Source organism: Mauremys reevesii, linkage group 13 (genome assembly GCF_016161935.1).
Source record: "Mauremys reevesii isolate NIE-2019 linkage group 13, ASM1616193v1, whole genome shotgun sequence".
Taxonomy (NCBI): Eukaryota; Metazoa; Chordata; order Testudines; family Geoemydidae; genus Mauremys; species Mauremys reevesii.
The window spans coordinates 4162900-4182654 of record NC_052635.1 but is presented as its reverse complement, the minus strand read 5'-3'; the positions used below and the strand labels follow the sequence as shown (position 1 = coordinate 4182654).

The 19755-nt window shown below is 53.8% G+C and overlaps 1 protein-coding gene across 1 annotated transcript; it reads right to left on the bottom strand.

Annotated features, from left to right (window-relative positions):
* Positions 1 to 11670: 11670 nt before the first annotated feature.
* On the bottom strand, positions 11671 to 19644 carry LOC120380857. Its single transcript, XM_039498743.1, is given in 9 exon segments — positions 11671 to 11841; positions 12203 to 12435; positions 12934 to 13368; positions 14469 to 14603; positions 15984 to 16334; positions 16634 to 16960; positions 18426 to 18459; positions 18462 to 18733; positions 19584 to 19644. Coding segments are annotated over 9 exon segments (2019 nt in total).
* Positions 19645 to 19755: the final 111 nt, after the last annotated feature.

The following is a 19755-nucleotide window of genomic DNA, read 5'->3' as shown; positions in this document are numbered from 1 at the left end:
GAGGATGTCCCTCTGGGCAAAACCTTAGTTTCACAAAGAAACCCAATTTGATTCTCCCTCCGTGCAAAAAGAAGTCACAAAAGAAAATAAACATAATCTAATACGTTCCTTCTCTAACCTCTTACTACTTTTAAGAAATGTTAGATGGCTGATTCCTGGATCCTTCACTCCGGCACAAACTTTTCTGAATGGACCAAAGACTGATTTCCCTCCTCCCTCTTTGAAAACATCTTGTCCCCCCATTGGTTCCTCTGGTCAGGTGTCAGCTAGGCTAGGTGAACTTCTTAAGCCTTTACAGGTAAAAGAGGCATTAACCCTTAACTCTCTGTTTATGACGCGCCCCCCAAATCATAGATAGTGCTGGACCACACTGGCTCGATTTTTTCCTAGAACTTTAAGAAAGAAAGAAAGAAAGAAAGAAAGAAAGAAAGAAAGACAGAAAGAGGGATGTGTATGTATGAGGATGGACAGTTGTGTATATAGATACCGGGGGACTGAGACATACAGTGGCTAGCGTTCTCCTTGGTTAAATCCCCCAAAACCCACCCTGAAATGCAGCTACCGATTTTGAACTCATTTTATTTTGGATCAAACACAAAAGTCCTGTGTAAGTTACAAGTTAAACGATGGAGAAAATGAGACTCTTCTCCTTCACCAGAGTACAGGTTGACCAGACCTCAGGACACTACAGACCTACACACACACACACACAAGGAAATCCAGTCCCTGCCACAGGACACGAGTGGAGGATTGAGGTACAGGGCTGAGTTCAAGCTCCAGCGTGGGCTGCCCCTGGGGATGTCCGGGAAGGACTCTGCCCTCCCTGCTCTGGGCTCTGCAGAGCTCAGACCCTTCAGCATCCGTTGTTGCGCCCTCTGAGCTGCCATGGAACATGGTCCCTCCAGGTGTCCGGAGAGAAGGCAGGAGCCCGGGAGGGCTGACAATGGAGGGAGGAATGAAGAAGATGAAGCAGTGCTGTCCACCTCCTAGGAGCCCAGAGCTGGGCACTCACCGCACCTGTGGGACACAGAGAGCAGAGGGGTTCAGCTGGTGCCGTTGGACCCGGTGTTGGGCTCATGGGCAGCATCCTACGCTGGGAGAGCAAGGCCAGAAGGGACCATTGGGACCATCTAGCCTGTCCTGCTGCGTAGCCCGGGCCATGGACCAGGCCCAGCCACGCCTGTGTCATGCCAGGATCTCTGCGCTGAGCTGCAGCTCAACTTCCAGACAGAGACACCAGCCTTGTCAAACTGCCTCAGGAACAGCCACTGCCCAGCGGGTGCCGCACGCCAACTCCTGGGGAGCCCCGGCTGTCTAAGCCGATCCTGCTTCTGGTTCCAGGCCGGCACCAGGTCCCGCCACAGAACCGGCTTCACAGGCTCCTGTGGCCCTTGGTGCATCTGGGCCCCACTCACGGATCCTCAGTGATCATGGCGAGTGGTGAGTGATTGGCGCTCATTGGTCCTTGAACATTTGTTCTGGCTTCTTAATTAGTGATCATTCCTTTATGGTCACTGAACATTAATTGCTGATAATTGATAAGTGATAATTATCAGTTTATAATTACTAGCAGCTTATTGATCCTTCATTGTTTAACAATAAGTACTGGTCTGTGAGTGTTGATTATTGATAATTAATCACAGATTAATGGCTACTCAGCATTAATTACAGATCACTAGGTACTGACCAGAAATAGCCAATCCCTGATTATTGATTTCTCAGTGATAAATTATTGGAATTGATAATAGACTCTTGATTCTCATTTATTGATCACTGCTGAATCAACCTTGATGGGAACTCGCTAATTAGTGATGACGGGTGGTTGATTATTAGTAAATAATCATTCCTGATGATCTCTGATGGATCGTTGGGCAGTGTGAGGAATCAGGGGCGGCAGCAGAGACAATCCCAGGTAACCTGACGCGCGCACCTGGCCTGTAGCTGGCTGCCTCATCGGCTCCGCCCTGGTTGCTGGTCGGGAGACCAGCTCAGAAGCCCAGCAGAAGTTGAGCAGTTGCCCAAAGCATTTCCCCAGGGCTGTGATAGTGGCAGTGGCGGAGCCAGGTTCTGAGAGCAGGGGACGCAAACATAAAAAAGGCACATGCACCCCGGCTCCTCCTCTGGCCACGCCCCCCTTGGCTCCTCCTCCAGCCGTTCCGTGCCCCCCCCCCTGTGGCTGGCGCCTCCGGCCGTGCCGCCCCCGCCCCCGCCCGCCGGGGGTGCGCGCTGCGCTGCTACGGTGCCGACACCCCCGCACCGGGGCCCCAGGCGGGGGCTGAATGTTCCAGAGCCCGGCGGGTTCTAGAACGCTGGGACGGCAGCCCGGGCGCTGAATGCTGGGAGGCTGCGGCTGGCCCCGCCCCAAGACCTGCACCAGCAATGCTAGCGCCCGGAACTCAGCACAGGGCATGTTAAACAGAACCCTGCACCAGTGCCCCAAAGCCCCCTGCATGCACCCTGATACTCCCATATACCGACCCTCCTGGATACCCCATGTACCCACCCCCTCCGCATTCACCGGATCCCCCCCAGACCCCTCGATTGCCAGGGCCCTGCAGGCACCCGGGTGCCCCAGCACGCACCCAGACCCCCCCACGTGCCCCGGGCCGGGCCGAGCTGCAGTGGGGTCCGTGTCCCTTTCAGAGCAGGGCTGGGCTGAGCCGAGCCGGCGGGGGGTGGCTCCGCTCCCCGCTGCAGGCTGATGCCCGAGACTGAGCTGAGAGCCAGGCCTGTCTCCTGCACCAGCTCCGGGCAGGGCTTTGCTGCGGCTCCCCCAGGCCTCCCGGGCCGGGCCACCCCCGGCACCTGCACGGTAGGGGCGGGTTGCATGAGGGCAGGACCCGGTGGGGCCGAGGGCTGAACAGGCCCAGCAGGGCGGTGCGGGGGCTGCTGGAGGGGGAAGCCGGGGAAGGGATGGCACGGCCTCAACCCCCTGGGGCTGCAGATGGCTTTGCAAACGCAGCGCCAGGCGGGCCAGCCCGCTGCCCACGTTACCTCCACCCACTCAGCCTCGGCGCCCGGCTCGGGGCTTCACCTGCTGCCGGGAGACCAAACCCTGCGCAGGCGATGCGCTGAGGCGGCCATGGCCAGCAGCGCCGGCGGGCGGGCAGACTGCGGAGCCTGGGCTGTAGTAAGGAGGCCCTGAGATACAAACCTCGCTATCAGAGGCCCGGTATGAGGCCTAAGGCCTGAACTAAAGTAATGGTCAAGGCTTTGCTCACATAAAGCAAAGTGAAGCTGTGAGCCAGAGTCAGGCCCTGCTCACAGGAGCTGGTGAGGAAAGGGCTGATGCTGCAAGAAGATACGTACCTAAAGGTGCTGAACACCAGATATCAGAACATTCGCACACTCGTACACTCCACACGGGTAACAAGGAACAGGCCGACCCATCCCAATGACAGGGCCAAAAGGGTAATATGATGGATAGAGTTGTTTTGTTCAAACCAACATGTACAAGGTGAGAGGCGGCACCTTAATACGTAGAGGGGTTGGACCTCAATACGTCAGGAGTGATGTGTAACTTGTTTGTGCCTGTGTATAAGAATGCATCCCTGGGGTGGTGTCTTTGTCTGGCTGAGGGCAGTGGAAAGTCCCACCACTGACTGAGCCGAGTCCATTGCCAGAGGCACTTTCACGTAGTTTGCCCTGTAGAGTAACGATCTAGAGGAGCGGCAATTGTGTCCATCGGCAATAAACCTGGCCGACGTGCCTTGGCACCTTACTAGACTCTGTGGTCATTGGGGTTCTCATCGGGTCTGCTGTGTCAACTGTCTGCGCAGAGCTGGGGCAGCACACCGAGGAACACGCGCGCAGCCGAGTGATATCAACATTGGAGAAAGCAGAGCACCACAGCGGTAGCATCTGACAAAACAGACTCGCCACGCAAAGGCAGGCACCGCCCCAGCAGCACGCGGGCTGGAGCTGATCCAGGAATTGCTAGCGCTGCAGCTTTCCACTTCCTGTGCCTGGCGCCGCCCGCTCCACCGCAGGGACCAGCCCCTGCCCACCCCCTTGCCTGCAGGAGTTCAGCACAGGCCGGCAGGCCAAACTTCAGAGAGGAGCGCGGGCCCCGCCCGCTGGTGCCATGGTAACCCCTAACTAAGGCGCCGCTTTTGGAAAATGTGCTAAAGAAGCGGCTGCTTCCCTGCACCCCACTAGCTACGCTCCTGGACAGTGGCTGTGTCGGATTGATCATGCCTAGTTCCCGTACAGCTCCAACCCTGCTCCTGCCTTGTTCCCATCTCAGTCCAGCCCTGATATCGTCTGGCTCCAGCCAGGCTCCTCTCCTGGACCCAGGCTTTCCTTTCTCCAGGTAACCTGGTCCTAAACCTGGGCTCTAATTCCTGACTTTGGTTTGAGCCTCTGACAACCGTAAAATCACAGAGATGTAGGACGAGGAAAGACCTCAAGAAGTCACCTAGTCCCGTCTCCTGCCGGGGGGCAGTACTAAGTAATAACTAGTCCGTCCCTGACAGTTATTTCTCTAACCTGTTCCTAAAAAACTCCAACAATGGAGGCTCCACAACCTCCCTGGGCAATTTGTTCCAGTATTTACCCAGCCTGACAGTTAAGAAGTTTTCCAATGTCCAACCTCAACTGCCCTTGCTGCAATCTAAGTCCATTGCTTCTTGTCCTGTCCTCACAGGATAACGAGTACAATTTGTCACCCTCCTTTTTGTCACAACCATTTATGTATTTCAAAAATGTTACCATGTCATTCCTGCCCCAGCCACCCCAGTCTTATCTTCTCCAGACTAATCAACCCCAGTTCTTTCAATCTTCCCTCACAGCTCATGTTTTCTAGCCTTTAAATGATTTTAGTCACTCTCCTATGGCCTTTCTCCAACTTTTCCACATCTTTCCATGAAGGTAGCGGTTGCTGTTACCTTAAACAGCGTGACGCCGGCGCTGTACAACAGGCTGAGCAGGAAGAGAGCAATGAAGGCAACAAGTGTCCAGAGACCGTCAGATTCCTCCTCTCCTCCTTCAGCATCGATGCCTTGGTCCTCCACTGGGCAGTGAGGAGCTGGGGAGAGATAAACAGGCCAGTTAGAGAGGCCTCTTCATTAAGCCAAGGAGCTGAGTGGGCACAGCAGGGAGCTCTGGTCTGTGCTTTTGGCAGAAGCTCCAGTCAGGGCCAGAGACAGAGGGTTCTCTGCCAGGGGAGACCGGGCAGGCTGCAGGTGGAGACTCCTGTCACAGGCTGCAATTCTCAGAGCAGACTCGGGGATTTCAGCCCCCAACTGCCATTAAATTTCACACCCTTTGGCTCCTTTGCAAACCCCAGCCAGCGGCACTACACGCCCCTCCCCAAGCATGCCCTCCCCCTCCCTTGGCCAGCCAGGGAACTGGGCTGAGACCTGCCAGTGCAGAACTCAATGGGGCCAGGCACACCCATCAGACAGCAGCATCTTCCCAGTCAATGCCAGCTTAAGCCATGCTGGGACCCGTTCCTGGGCAGCAGAGGCACCAATTCCCCCACCACGAAAAGTCCCTATTTTGGGGACCTGGGGAATTTACCCACAGAGCTGGTCTGAGACCACACCCAACTCACACCATCCCAGAGGGAGTGTGGTCCAATGAACAGAGCACTAGGATGGGACTCAGGACTTCCATGGGTCTATTCCCAGCTCTGTCATTGACATTGCTGGACCTCAGGCAATTAACGTCCCTGCCCTTTGCCTCGCTTTCCCTTCACACCCTTTCTCTGTTTAAACTCTTCTAGGCAGAGACTGTCTATTACTCTATGTGTGTGCAGCTCCTAGCGCATTAGGGTCCCAAACTCAGTGGAGACCTCTACACACAACTGTAATAGACCTAATAATGGGGCCATCTGATGGGAACAACTTTTAAGCTACTACCCACTTGGACTCCATTTCAACCCATGCTCCGAGAAGGGGGAAGATCTGTCGCCTATCGCCACATTTGGGCAACGCCTGCCCAGCCCACCCGCAAGCCCTACAAAAAGGGGGAAAGGCCTGGCCGCCCCATCAGCAACACCCTGAGCTGCCCCATATTGTCAGACACTGGAAACAGAAGTGATGTCCCTCAACTGATTTCTCACTTAGAGCCACTCTGCCACCGTCACACAGCAGTGACCTCAGTCCCTGTAGGCAGACGTCTCCATGGCCCATTTCTAATTCCTTGAGCCATCTGTATTGTTGTGTCATGGGGACTGAGTAATGAGCTCTCCCAACTCATTCCACATGGGACACCACTCAGTAGGAGCCTCTGTCACTCACCACCAGCCTGGGCTCCATTGGGGACCCCTTCCCAAGAGTTGGAAGGACTCACAGCCCAGCATTCCCTGAGCCCATCCATGTGTCTTCTCAATGGCACAAACGTCAACTGGGAAATGGCCTGGGCCTCCTCAACTTAGTACACACCTGGGCAATGAAAGGGCTGGCACCGAGGTACCAGCTGAAATCTTTATTCACCCACCAGTGCGCTATACGCCTGGGCCATAGAGTTTGGTGGTGGATAATTGATGTGACCTTCCTAGCTCTGAAACCTTGACTGGTGTTTTTGTAGATCTTAAGGCAAGAAGGGACCATGACAGCAACGAGCCCGACCTCCTGTATATCACAGGCCAGAGACTCTCACCCAGCTACCCCTCTATGGAGCCCAATGACTTGTCTTTGTTGGGGGCATATCTTCCAGAATGGAGCCCAGGTTGGATGTACAAATCTCAAGATGGAGACTCCACCACTTCCACTGGAAGTTAGTTCCAGTGGTTCCCTTCCAGATTCCGTGCCTGTGGCAGGGTGTGCATACCCGCACTAGCCAGGAAAGGGTTAATTCCCCTCAGACCATGCTAAGCACGCTCCAAATGCTGTGGTATAAAGAAGAGCAGCCCAGCTCACTCTGCACTGACTGCCAAGGAGGAAGGACGTTGCCTGCGGAAGGCGGAGATCTCGAGACACAGACCAGAGATCCATTGCCTACAGCTGACCAGCTGGAGTCAGAGTCCCAGGGAATTACCAAGGAGCCCGGAAACCCCGACGTGACATGGACTGCAGCTTCAGGAAGCCCGGTCGGAAGTGTCCCAGGGAGCGGGAGGGAGTGGTATCTCCCACCCATGTAAGGTCAGCATGTTGCAGTGTTGCAATGAGGGGAGGAAAAGAGTAACAGACTATGCGGAAATGGCAGAGGTGCTTAATGACGTCTGTGATTCGTTTTTCACCAAAAAGGTGGGTGGCGATTGGACGTCAGAGGCTAAAATAGGGAAAGAACAAGTTTTAAATGATTTAGATGTTAGTTAGCTTCAAGTCATCAGGGCCTGATGAAATACATCCTAGGATACTCAAGGAGGAGATATCTGAGCCATTAGCAATTATCTTTGAAAAATCCTGGACGATGAGAGAGATTCTAGAAGACTGTAAAAGGGCGAATATAGTGCCCATCCATAAAAACGGAAATAAAGACAACCCGGGGAATTATAGACCAATCAGCTTAACTTCTGTAGCTGGAAAGATAATAGAGCAAATTATTTGCAAACATGTAGAAGAAAATAAAGTGATAAGTAACAGCATGGATTTGTCAAGAGCAAATCATGTCAAACCAAACTGACAGCTTTATTTGACAGGGTAGCAAGCCTTGTGGATTGGGGGAAGTGGTAGATGTGGTATATATTGATTTTACTAAGGCTTTTGATACTGTCTCGCATGATCGTCTCATAAACAAACTAGAAAAATGCAACCTAGATGGAGCTACTACAAGATGAATGCAAAACTGGTTGGAAAACCGTTCCCAGAGAGTAGTTATCAGTGGTTCACAGTCACGCTGGAAGGGCATAATGAGTGGGGTCCTGCAGGGATCAGTTCTGGGTCTGGTTCTGTTCAATATCTTCATCAGTGATTTAGATCATGGCATAGAGAGTACACTTATAAAGTTTGTAGACAATAGCAAGCTGGAAGGGGTGCCAAGTGCTTTGGAGGATAGGAATAAAGTTCAAAATGATCTGGGCAAACTGGAGAAATGGTCTGAAGTAAATAGGATGAAATTCAATAAGGAAAATGCTAAATATTCCACTTAGGAAGGAACAATCAGTTGCACACATACAAAACGGGCAATGACTGTCTAGAAAGGTGTACTGCAGAAAGGGATCTGGGGGTCATAGTGGATCACAAGTTAATCATGAGTCAGCAGTGTAACACTGTTGCAAAAAAACGAACACCATTCTGGGATGTATTAGCAGGAGTGTTGTAAACAAGACACAAGAAGTCATTCTTTCGATCTACTCCGCACTGATTAGGGCTCAACTAGAGTCTTGTGTCCAGTTCTGGGAACCACATTTCAGGAAAGATGTGGAAAAGTTGGAGCAAGGCCATAGGAGAGAAACAAAACTGCTTAAAGCTCTAGAAAACATGATCCATGAGGGAAGATTAAAAACTGGGTTTGCTTAGTCTGGAAAAGAGAAGGCTGAGAGGGGACATGATAACCCTTTTCAATAACATAAAATGTTGTTACAAGGAGGAGGGAGAAAAATTGTTCTCCTTAACCTCTGAGGATAGGACAAGAAGCAATAATGTTTAGTCCTGCCATGAGTGTGGGGACTGGACTAGATGAGCTCTCGAGGTCCCTTCCAGACCTTTGAGTCTATGATTCTATGACTCCCCACTGACCCAGGGGTGGACCACTCCACCACTGCTAGGGCCCTGGGTCAGGACCCGGTGGAGTCGGGTGGACCTGGCCCCTACCTGGCCATTACCCCCTCTGGTGATGGCCCTGGGTTTAGCCATTACACTGCCTCCCCTGCATTTGAGGGCCTCTCTATTCACCCTGGCTGCTAGGCCACGCTCCCTGCACTCAAGGGCCGCTATGTTCATTCTAACCCCTAGGAAACAAACTCCTGCACTTGAGGCTGTTATACTGACCCTGGGCACTAGGCCACACCGCTCTGTGCTCATGGGTGGCCGTGTCTCGGCACATTAGGCCACACAGCCCAGAACCCAAGGGCTGCCGCCAGACTCTGGCAATTGGGCATTGTGGTGAGGCCCAGGACAGTCCGGCAGACGGAATCTGCAGTGTAAGCACAACCTGATCCACCCCTGCAGTGCTTTATTCTACATTTGTATCTGCCCAGCCATGGGCTCCTCTCAAGTCTCTATACTAAGTTACAGACCTTTACTGCCTGGTACTTTCTCCCCATGGAGGTACTTATACATATCCATGAAACCACCTCCTGAATGTCTCTTTCAGCCAATTCGTCTCCTCCTGTCTCTCACTGGAAGCCATTTTCTCCAGCCCTCTAATCATTTTTCTAGCTCGCTTGCACCTCCTCCAATTTTTCAACCTTCTTTTGAATATTGGACAAGAGAACGGCCACACTTCATGGGACCAATGGTCCAGCTACCCAGTATCCTGTCTTCCAACAGTGGCTGATGCCAGAGATATCAGAGGGAATAACCAGATCAGGGCAACTATTGAGTCATCCATCTGCTGTCATACACAACCAGCCTATGACAGGCAGAGCCTTAGGGACAACAAGAGCTTAGGGCTCCATCCATGACCATCTTGGCTAATAACCTTTCATAGACTTATCCTCCATGAACTTATCTAATTCTTCTTTGAACCCAACTATATTTCTAGCCATCACAACATCCCTGACCACTAGTTCCACAGGTTGACTCTGTTGTGGAAGAAATACTTCCTTGTGTTTGTTTTAAACCAGCTGCCATTTAATTTCATTGGGTGACCCCTGGTTCTTGTGTTATGTGAAGGGGGAATGTAGCAGGGTGGACCCTGCTCCCTTCCCTGAAGGGGTTAAAATAGCCCTGGAAGGGACTTTAGGCTGGGCTGATTGGGAAGTGGCTGCAGCTGGGGCCACGCCCAAACTGAGCAACAGGGCCTTATGAGAAGGCCAGGGAAGCCAGAAGCCAAGACAGTCTCTCTCTGTTTGTAGAGGAGATGGGGCTTGGCTGCAGGGAGCCAAACAAGGTACCTAGGATGAAGCAGGGCTGGGGAAGGCTGAGAGCTGGGGAGCTCCAGCCTGGAAAGCCCCAGGCTGCAGCCTAGCTATAGGCCAAGAGGTACTGGGGGTTGCAAGGAGCAACCCAGGGGTAGGCAAAGGCAGCAGGTCCAAACCCCTTTGCCTGTGATGAGTAGGCTGATACTGCAGTCTGCCCCAGGACGTGGGGCTAGACAATGACTGGCAGTAGCCAATACTGAGGCAAAGTGAAGATAGTGGGGTGGGGGTTCCCCTGGGAGGGGGAGACCCAGTTGAAGGGGCACCGGGGTCCTGGGAGGGACACGGGCAGTAGCAGACAGGTGGATCACCGTCCTGCAGAGGGCGCTCCAGGGCTGGAATAAGCTAATTCCCAAGGTCGACCAGCAGGAGGCGCCGCAGGGGTGAGTCCGACCCGTCTACAGGAAATAACACTTCCTTATTTACTTTCTCCTGACCAATCATGCGGTATTCAAGCTGTGGACATACCATGGATTTATACAGTGGCATTATGAGATTTACTGTCTTATTATCTGTCCCTTTCCTAATGGTTCCTACCATTGTTACCTTTTCTGACAGTCACTGCATGTTGCCTCCAGAACTGAATGCTGCTCCAGTATCGGGTTCCATAACCCCGAACACAGAGATGAAATCACTTCCCCTGCACCCCACCCCGTGTTCATATATCCAGGGATAGAGCTGGTGGGAATGGAGGCTCCTAACTCAGTCTAAACCGCCGCCTAGCTCCCAGCAGACAAAACACCAGATTTCTGGAGGCTCTGACTCTCACCTAATGTGGTCCGGTGAGGACACATCTCCAAGGAGTTTTGATGCCAGACTGGCTAGGGCTACATTGCTAGACAGGTGCAATGGTTAAGAAACAAGTCTTGGAGATGGGGGATCGGGGCTCTATTCCCACCTCTCCCAATGACCTGCAGTGTGACCAGGGACAAGCCACTTAGGCTTGGGTCTTTCAAGGACTCTGAGGAAATGAGGTGCCCGTGAAATAAACTCACAATTGCAGTGGGAGTTGGGTGTCTCACTCCTTTTTAGTGTCCCAATTTTAATCCCTTTGTGCCAAAATATCCCCTCCCAGCCTCTCTCTGCTTAGACTATCAGCTCCTTGGTTCCAGGATGTTTGCTCTCCGTGTGTTCATGTAGTGCCCATCCAATGGGGCCCTAACCTCAGACAGGACATCTAGGAGCTGCAATATCCTCAATAACAATGGATGGAGAGCAACTCACTGCAGAGGGTGGGCAGGTAGAAACATGCACTGCATGAGGATGGATGGATGCAGAGAGGACATTGCCTGATTTTCCATGCATGAATGGATGGCTATGGTAGAATCAAAGAGACAGGTACTGCAGAGGGTAGGATGGATGGATGGATCCTGTGGAAGGATGAATTGATGTAGACAATCCATGAGGAAAGGAGGATGGCTAGAGCAAAAGAGCGAAAGAAAGAAGGGTAGATGGATACATCTAGATATTGTGTGAGGAAGAGTGGGTTGGTAGATAAGACACATGGACACTCTCTGCAGAAGACACACCCTTCATCACAAGCTCCAGCATGGTGCATTTTATTTGGGCATATTCCACACACAGCCACGCTCTGCACACCAGAGCTACCACAGCTTTACACACAGGCTCAGAGGAATCCCAGACCCTATGAGGTTCGGAGGCCATCTCAGATACCCCGTGAGGAGCCTGCCGGGCTCTGCTCCTCAGTAGCAAGTGACGTCGGTGTCGGACAAGATCACAGAGACATTGACGGCGGTGGGTTTACCGGAGGCTTTGTCCACGCTCCAGTGGATGAAGGTCATGGGCAGACCCTCGTGCCCCACCACGCAGGCGTAGGTGTCCCCCGGCTCCCATTTGGACACCAGGACATTGAGCTTAGGTAAAGGTAATAAAGGTAATAATTGGAGATATACCAATCTCCTAGAACTGGAAGGGACCTTGAAAGGTCATCGAGTCCAGCCCCCTGCCTTCACTAGCAGGACCAATTTTTGTCCCAAATCCCTAAGTGGCCCCCTCAAGGATTGAACTCACAACTCATCCCTGGGAGGGATCGCTCAGTGATTTGAGCATTGGCCTCCTAAACCCAGCGCTGTGAGTTCAATCCTTGAGGAAGCCACTTAGGGATCTGGGGCAAAAAAAAAAAATTGGTCCTGCTAGTGAAGGCAGGGGGCTGGACTCAATGACCTTTCAAGGTCCCTTTCAGTTCTAGGAGATTGGTATATCTCCAATTATTACCTTTTTTAGCTTGCTGTAGATGAAGTAGCGCTCCTCCTTCCCATCCTCCCGCACGGAGCCGATGTTGGTGTAGGCTTCCTGGGGCATGGGCCGGTCCTGCTGAGTCCATGTCACCAAGATGTCTCTGGGCCGGAAGCCAGAGGCCAGGCAGGTGATGGTGGCTGATTCCCAGAGAGCCAGTTCCTCAGCGTGAGGAGGGGAAATGTAGACAGAAGGGGCGCGGAGGGAGACCACTGCCATGAGAAAGAGCGAGAGGTTAATGCTAAGTGTTGGGACCCAGGAGTCCTGGCTACCATCCCCCACCCTCATCCCCCTGCAATATCCCACTAGACCCCCCACGCCTCTCCCAGACACATAGCCAGAATCCAGGAGTTCGGGCCACACTAACCCACTAGATCCAAATCCCTTCCATGAAAAGGGGCTAGAACCCAGGAGTCCCAGCCTCCAGTCTCCCTGTTCTAACCCACTACATCCCACTCCCCTCCCAGAGACAGAAAAAGAACCCAGGAGTCCTGATTCTCCGTCCCCTTCTCTCTCATCACTTTGCAAATTTCATCTCCCCTACAAATTTGTAACTCCCAGTCCCAAAGACCTGAAACCGGATCAGAGCTGGCGCCCCCTAGAGACAGAAGGTCCCGCGTCCCATTCCCCACACCCTGTGCCAGCCACTCCCCCAGCCTGCGGCCTGATTGGAGCTGGCGCCCCCTACAGGGGAAAGGCTGAGTTCTTACTGTGACTCTTGTGGACGGTCTTGACAATGGCCGACGGGAAGTCTTGGTGCTTCACGGTGCAGATGAACTCCTCCCCCGCCTGCCACTCCTCCACGCACACCCGCAGGATGCTGGTTGCACTGTAGGTGCCATCTTCCTGCAGCACCGGATCCCTGGAGACCACGGCCAAGGGGCCCCCGCTACCCCGGTTCCAGAAGACCTCCAGGCTGCCGGGGGTCTCCAGGCCGCTCACCAAACAACTGATGGTGGCGTTCTGCGCTATGTAGAGGTCCTCCAGGGAAGGAGGAAGGAGAGACACCTCCAGAGGGTGTCGATTACAGTTGCTGACACCTGGTGGGGGCAGGAGGAGGCGTTGAGGGCTGGGCTGAGCAAATATGTCAACAGGCACCAGGTGGTAACTGAGTGCCGCTCTCTCAGGGGTGCAAAGCCCAGGGGCTGTTTGGGAAAGGGGCTGAGCATCATTGGACTTGTAAATAGGGCACTGGGTTCCCTGGTGGAAGGGGCGGGACTCTCATCTTACGGAGCAGCAGGAACAATGGCTGAGATTTTTCCAGCCAATCGAGGGATTGGGATTCCTGAGTCCCATTATGGTTATTTGGGTCTCTGGGTCCCAGGAGCAAATCTGAAGGTCTCCGGTTTTGTTGGGAGAAAGCCCCATTGTGGAAAAAAATGGCCAGGGACAGACCTGCCATGGTTGCTAAACTCACCCCTTCCAGACACAAATTCATGAGCTCGATGACCCGCCTGAGCTCAGCGTGGTTATCCCCATTTCCCAGAGATGGCAGCTGGGACACAGAGGACAAATGACCTGCCCATGGTCATGCCTGGCACCCAGGCCCTCCTGCTCTAACCACTAGACCCCACATGGCACCCACAGCTCAGGACAGATCTTGTGTTCCCCAACCCCTACTCCCTGCACAGGCAGACGGGCCCTTTATATTTCACACCCATTGTCTGCCAAGTTCCCTGAGAGCATGAGTCCCCCAGCTCCCACTGCAAGCCGATGGGGGAGGGGAGAGCTTGAATCCCTTTAGAAATCTCAGCCAGGGAGCCCAGACTGATTGGAGCCCTGGCACCCAGGCACAATGGCCTCTGTTGAATGTTCTCTGAAGGATATGCATGGTCTGGCTCATGAAACAAGTTTGTAAAGTGGATCCTGCTGGAGCTGTGATTCCAGATTCACATGGATGCCCAAGCCCCACTGTGGGGCAATGGAGCTGAGGGGTTTCTCTCCTTTGTTTGCATGAATTTTTAGGCTTCTAACCAGGCAAAATAAAAACCCAACCATTGAGCATCATATCTCTTGAAACTCAAAGATACTGGACCTTCACCCAAACACTCAACCGAACTCCCAAGCCTTCCCCGCAGAGTGCACAGTGACCTTCCAGATCCTCAACCTTAAATGTCAACAACTTAAGATCATCATCTTCATCTTCGTCTTCATCACCATCATCATATTCATCTTCTTCACCTCCCTTGTCTTCATAACCACTTCCTTGCGCTTTATCTTCATCTTCAGAGCAAACCTTCATTACCATCCTCTTCATCATCTCCTTCAGCGTTCTGACATTCTTTCTCCTTTTCTCCTTCAGCATCTTCATTTCCTTCTTCATTGTCATCGACATCATTGTCATCTCCTTCGAGATCATCCTCACGATCGTTATCCTCAGCTTGGTTGTACAGTGACGCAGATGGACATGGTTCTTTCAGCTAGTCCTGCGTCGCTAACCGGAACCCTCACCCCAAACACTGAACCACACGATCTCCTCTTCTCCCCACGTCTCCACCATGCATCATCATCACATGGGGTCACTGTAACGGTGCGGGACTCTCCCCTGCGGCGCCTCCTGCTGGTCGTCTCGGGAATTAGCTCTCGAGCCTCCGGAGCACCCTCTCAAGGCCAGTGTCCCGCTGCCGCTTGGCCCCCGTGTCGCTCCCTGGACTCCGGTGCCCGTTTATCTGGGGTGCTGCCCCCGGCAGTAACCCCCCAGTAGCAGGGTTTACCCTCCCGGGAACCCCGCCCCACCCCCACCTCGCCTCAGTCATAGGCTACTGCCAGTCACCGTAGCCCCCATGCCCTGGGGCAGGCTGCAGTGTCAGCCGCTCATCGCTGGCAAGGAGGGTTTGGGCCTGCTGCCTTCCTCTGCCCTCGGGCTGCCCCCTGCAGCCCCAGTACCTATTCGGCCTTATACTAGGCCGCAGCCTGCGGGATTCCAGGCCAGGGCTCCCCAGCTCCTCTGGCCTTCCCCAGCCGTGCTCTGCCTCAGGTTCGATCCCCAGCAGCCAGGCACCTCCCTCGCAAAGGCCAGAGAGAGAGTCTGACTGGGCTCCTGGCTCGCAGACTCTACTAGGGACCAGCTGGGTCTGACTGGGGCATGGCCCCACCTCTTCCTGCCTTCCCCAGCCAGCCCAGGCTTTGCTCCGCAGCCTCAGCCCTCTCCCAGGGCTGCTTCAACCCTTCCCGGGCTGGAGCGGGGACCACCCCGCTACAGTCACCCACCCATTGCTCACTCCGATGGAGCCTCTTCCCTCCTTCAAACGCTCCCAGCAAAACTCAACACAGCTGAGATTTTCAAAGGCTGGCTAAGGGATTTGGACACCTTGGGTATTTCAGTGGGGTTTGGGCACGTTACTCCACTGGACACTCTGAGAGAGTCTCACCGGAAATAGCCCGGAAAGGCCAGATGACGGGTGACAAGCACCAGCCAGATTTCCAGAGGTAAGAAGTACAGACGCACGTCAGATCAGAGTCCCTGACAGGCGACATCCCCGTTTCCCAGGGAGCCCAGGGAGTGAAATTCTTGGAGGAGCTGGAATTTAATGATCAGGCAGGGAATCCTGGGAGAACTGTGCAAGTGGAAATTAGTGAGAGATTGAGAATGAGAGATTCACAGGGGAACTACTAATTCTACCTGCAACACACCCTGTGCTGAGGGCCTAGGCGCCGCTAAAGTCCTACTTGGGGGCTTAACTGGGACATAAAGGCTGCCTAGGACGTGTGCGGGGTGAGTTTCACCCTCTAATCCCAATTCACAGTGACTGGCGGTTGCCTTTCCCTTGGAGATGCCAGGGCTCCTCACCTGTATTGCTCATGGTTATGTCCTGGGTTAGTTCTCCAGAACAGGGTGTGGTCACTTTGCAGGTAAATTTGGTGCCTTGTCCCCATTGTGCCAGCGACACAGGGTGAGAACTGACCAGGCTGGTGGTCCCGTTGCTGTTCTTCTTGGGGGGTTCTGTCTTCGCCGCAGAGCTGACCTGCCCATCCACTTTCCATGCCATTCTGCTGGCTGCTAAGTCATAGCCCAGAACTAGACAGGTAACGTGACCAGAATTTTTGATGACGTCTTCATAGGAGGGTTTGGTTAAGTAGATGGTTGGGTCAAGTGAGCTTCTGAGGCAGGCTGAGAAATGCAAAGAGACGTCATTGACCAGTTCAAATAATGTGGAAAGGCAGAAAAGGACGATTGAAATCTAATCTATCCCTCGACTTCCATCAGAACACTCCTAGTGTCCCTCCCATCCAGCCAGCCATGGTATCTCTTTCTCTTCCCATCCACCTGCAGTACCAGTTTCTCTATGGCACTCCTATGTCTCCCGTCACACTGGTGTCTAGGTGCAGTCCCACCTACCCTTCGGCAGGGCTGGTTTCTCAGTAACTCTCCACCCTACCTCCCCGCCATGCACGGGCCCATCCCCTCACCCAAGCACTTGCTGGTGTTGTGCATGGAGAGCTCTGCTCCCACTGCTGGGTGGGTCACTTGACAGCTGTAGACGTCCCCCTGCTCCCAGCTCTGCTTGGTGATGTTCATGCGGCTCTGCCCCATGTAGAAGCCGTCTGTGCCCATGGCAGAGGAAAAGGACGGGGTGGGGGAGCTGCTCTCCTTCCCATTCACCAGCCATTTCACGTCGGCGTTGCCGGGTTTGAAGCTCAGGAGGAGGCAAACCAGCTCCAGCTGGCTCTCTGTGGAGCTCTCCTCACAGGTGGGGACCAGGAGGTGAACCTGGGGTGGCGTTGTCGAAACACACCCTGAGAGCAGAGAGAGGGGACAACACAGTCCAGTGTCACTCTCTGTAGATCCCCAGTCCCCTTCCAGAGAGAGGGCTAATGCTACAGTCCTCTCAGCACCAGCAACCCCCACCTTGTTGTGGTACGTTTACACTGAGTACTTTAATCAGCCTCCAGGGCTGAGATTTTTCACAGCCATGTAAGGGATTAAAACAAATGGGAACAGGGCCCTTAAATCATCTAGGCAAATATTAAAAGCCTCCAGGCCTCTTCCTGCACGTGCTGCATGGAGTGTGTTCTCCCTGGTAAACAGCGGGGACAAAGCTGGAGCTTGAGCTGTGTTTGTTTATTTGAACTAGTTTCCCTCAATTAATGTCCCCTATTTAAGGGGCACCGTGGCGCTGCACAGCCTGACATGGCATCAGAAGAAAACCTGGGAGAGGACTGACTGTGTCTGACTACGGATAAAGGGTCAAATCCTCAGCTGATGTAAGTCGGCTCAGTGCCACTGACTTCAGCGGAGATCAGTCGATTTACACCCGTTGAAGTGCTGACCCCAGAATGCCTAGGTTTGCGGCTCTGGGCTTGTGTCCATTTCAAACGATGCCCCAGAACAGCGGGAGTGCAAGGAACACACCCAGCTCCATGACAAAGGTGGAACCAGTGCTAGCTCCTAAGGGGGTCTCTCCCCTTTAAGGCCAGTGCTTGCTGGGAATTGTAGTCCCATGGGGCTGCTTGCTGCTGGCTATAGCAGGGAAAGCTTCCGGCTCAGTGCTGAGGAAAGCGCCTGAGAGAGAATCTCTAGATGTGGACAGGCAGGGGGCCTAGGAAACATGCAGGAAAGGTGACCTAGTGGAAAGGGGGGGGTGCTCCCCATGCAGCCAGCTGAACACTGGGGGGCCCTGGTGGCCGGGACCCTGGGCTCTGAGTTGCACTGGTTTTGCTTTGAGGCTTTGGACTGACGCGGCGAATGGGCTTTGTTCTACCTCCCCAGTGGGAGGCGGTTGGGTGGGTTTGTGGGAGGGGGAGGGTGAAAGGCAGTGAGACGAAGATTCCCCCCTACAGAGGGGCCAGCATGAGGCTTAGGTGCCATTTCAGCCCGGCTGCGGGTCTAAGATTTCCCAAGGTGCCTAAGGGATTTGCATGCCAAGTTCCCATGGGAACCGAGTGCCTAAATCCTTTAGGCAGGGCTGAAAAAATCCCCCCCTTAGTGGAACGTAGGTCTCTGCCCAGGGCGCCTTTCAGCCTAAGGTTTCCCTCGTTCAGGGGTCCATGGAGGGGGCGCTGGGGGCAGGGGATCTGCAGTGACAAAGCACCAAGGCTCAGTGTGTTTCAACACTGGGCCCAACTTTCCCCAGACTTTCAGGGGGAGGTTTTTCCAAAGGCACCTACGGGATGTGGATTAAGATTCACTGGCTCCCAGTCCCTCTAGGCGCTTTGAAAAGCTCAGCCTGGCTGTCCCGCCCTCCCCTGCCGCGTGTCTTACACTTCTGAGGGAACTTCTTCCACAGGTCTTTGCTGTCCCTTGATGCATCACATCGCACTGGTAGGTGTCGCCCTGCCGGGACCTGGCAGGGATGACCAGGAGGCTGCTCTGGGAGTGGAGCCCGTCGCTCATCATCACCTCTGGGAAAGTTGTGACCCCCTGGGTCACTTTGCCCGAATTCCACTTGATGGCCACTGGTGCTGGGAAATAGCCAGTTACGAGGCAGGCCAAGCTCGTGTCCAGGGGAGCATTGCCAGTCTTGGGGCCGCAGGGAACCAGGGGGAAGACGGAGGGGGGTCTGGGGTTCGCTGGAAAAATAAAGAGAATATAAGAGAAACCATCAAAAGGGGAAAATCATGTGGGACCTTGGGCCTGTCACAGACCTTCTCTCTGCCTTTAACTTCCCATTGTGCAGTGGTGTCCTAGCGACGGGCAAAAAACAAGAGAAATGGGATTCTGACCTTGGCCGTTCCAGTGTAGACCTGGAGCAGCTCCAGTGGAATAGCTCTGGTTTTGTGCGAGTGATGCTGAGAGGTGACTCTGGTCCTTTGAGATCTTGGAGTTGAAGCCAGCTTCCTGAGTCCCTTCCTCTGTTTGATCACAAGACCATTAGTTAAAGCCAGGGAAGAGCCCTCCATGAGTCATGGATGGATGAGATAACCCAACACGCGCCCTTTCTCCTCCGGCCCCCCACCACCGAATTGCCGACGACGACCAGGAGCGGAAGAAGCTCTGGGAGCCTGGGCCCCGCGAGAGTTTTCCAGGGTTCCTGGAGCTAGAGAAGGACCCCACTCCAGGAGCTCCAAAAACTCTCGTGGGGGCCTCTGCAGGGCCCAGGGCCTCGGGCAAATTGCCCCTCTTGCCCCTCCCCCTCTTGGTGGCCCTGGGGGACTAGGAGTCAGGACTCCTGGGTTCTATCCCCAGTTCCAGGACAGCCATAAAGTCTCCTTCTTCACCTTCCTGCATGGCAGGTTCTCAAAAAGATTCCCCAGGAGGCCTCAATCTTCTCTGAGGTCTGCGGCCTTTGTCACCAAATCTCTGGGGAAAACCTACCAACAAACAAACAAACAAAACGGGCTGAAAGAGGAAGTTTACACAAGTGAAAGTCACACCGAGGTTGTTTTTTCACCCCGGTTTTAGCCCCTTGTGCTCACCCACCTGTCCAATTTTCACACCTTCTCACCAGCTGTAACAGTGAAAGCTCCCCAGAGGGCGTCATCTCTTGTTCTCAAGCTATAATTATCCTGACTTCCATCAGGGGGGGGAAGGGGAGGGGATGTCTGACAGACAAAGATACCTCAGAAGAGCTCCGCCACAGACACAGAGCAGA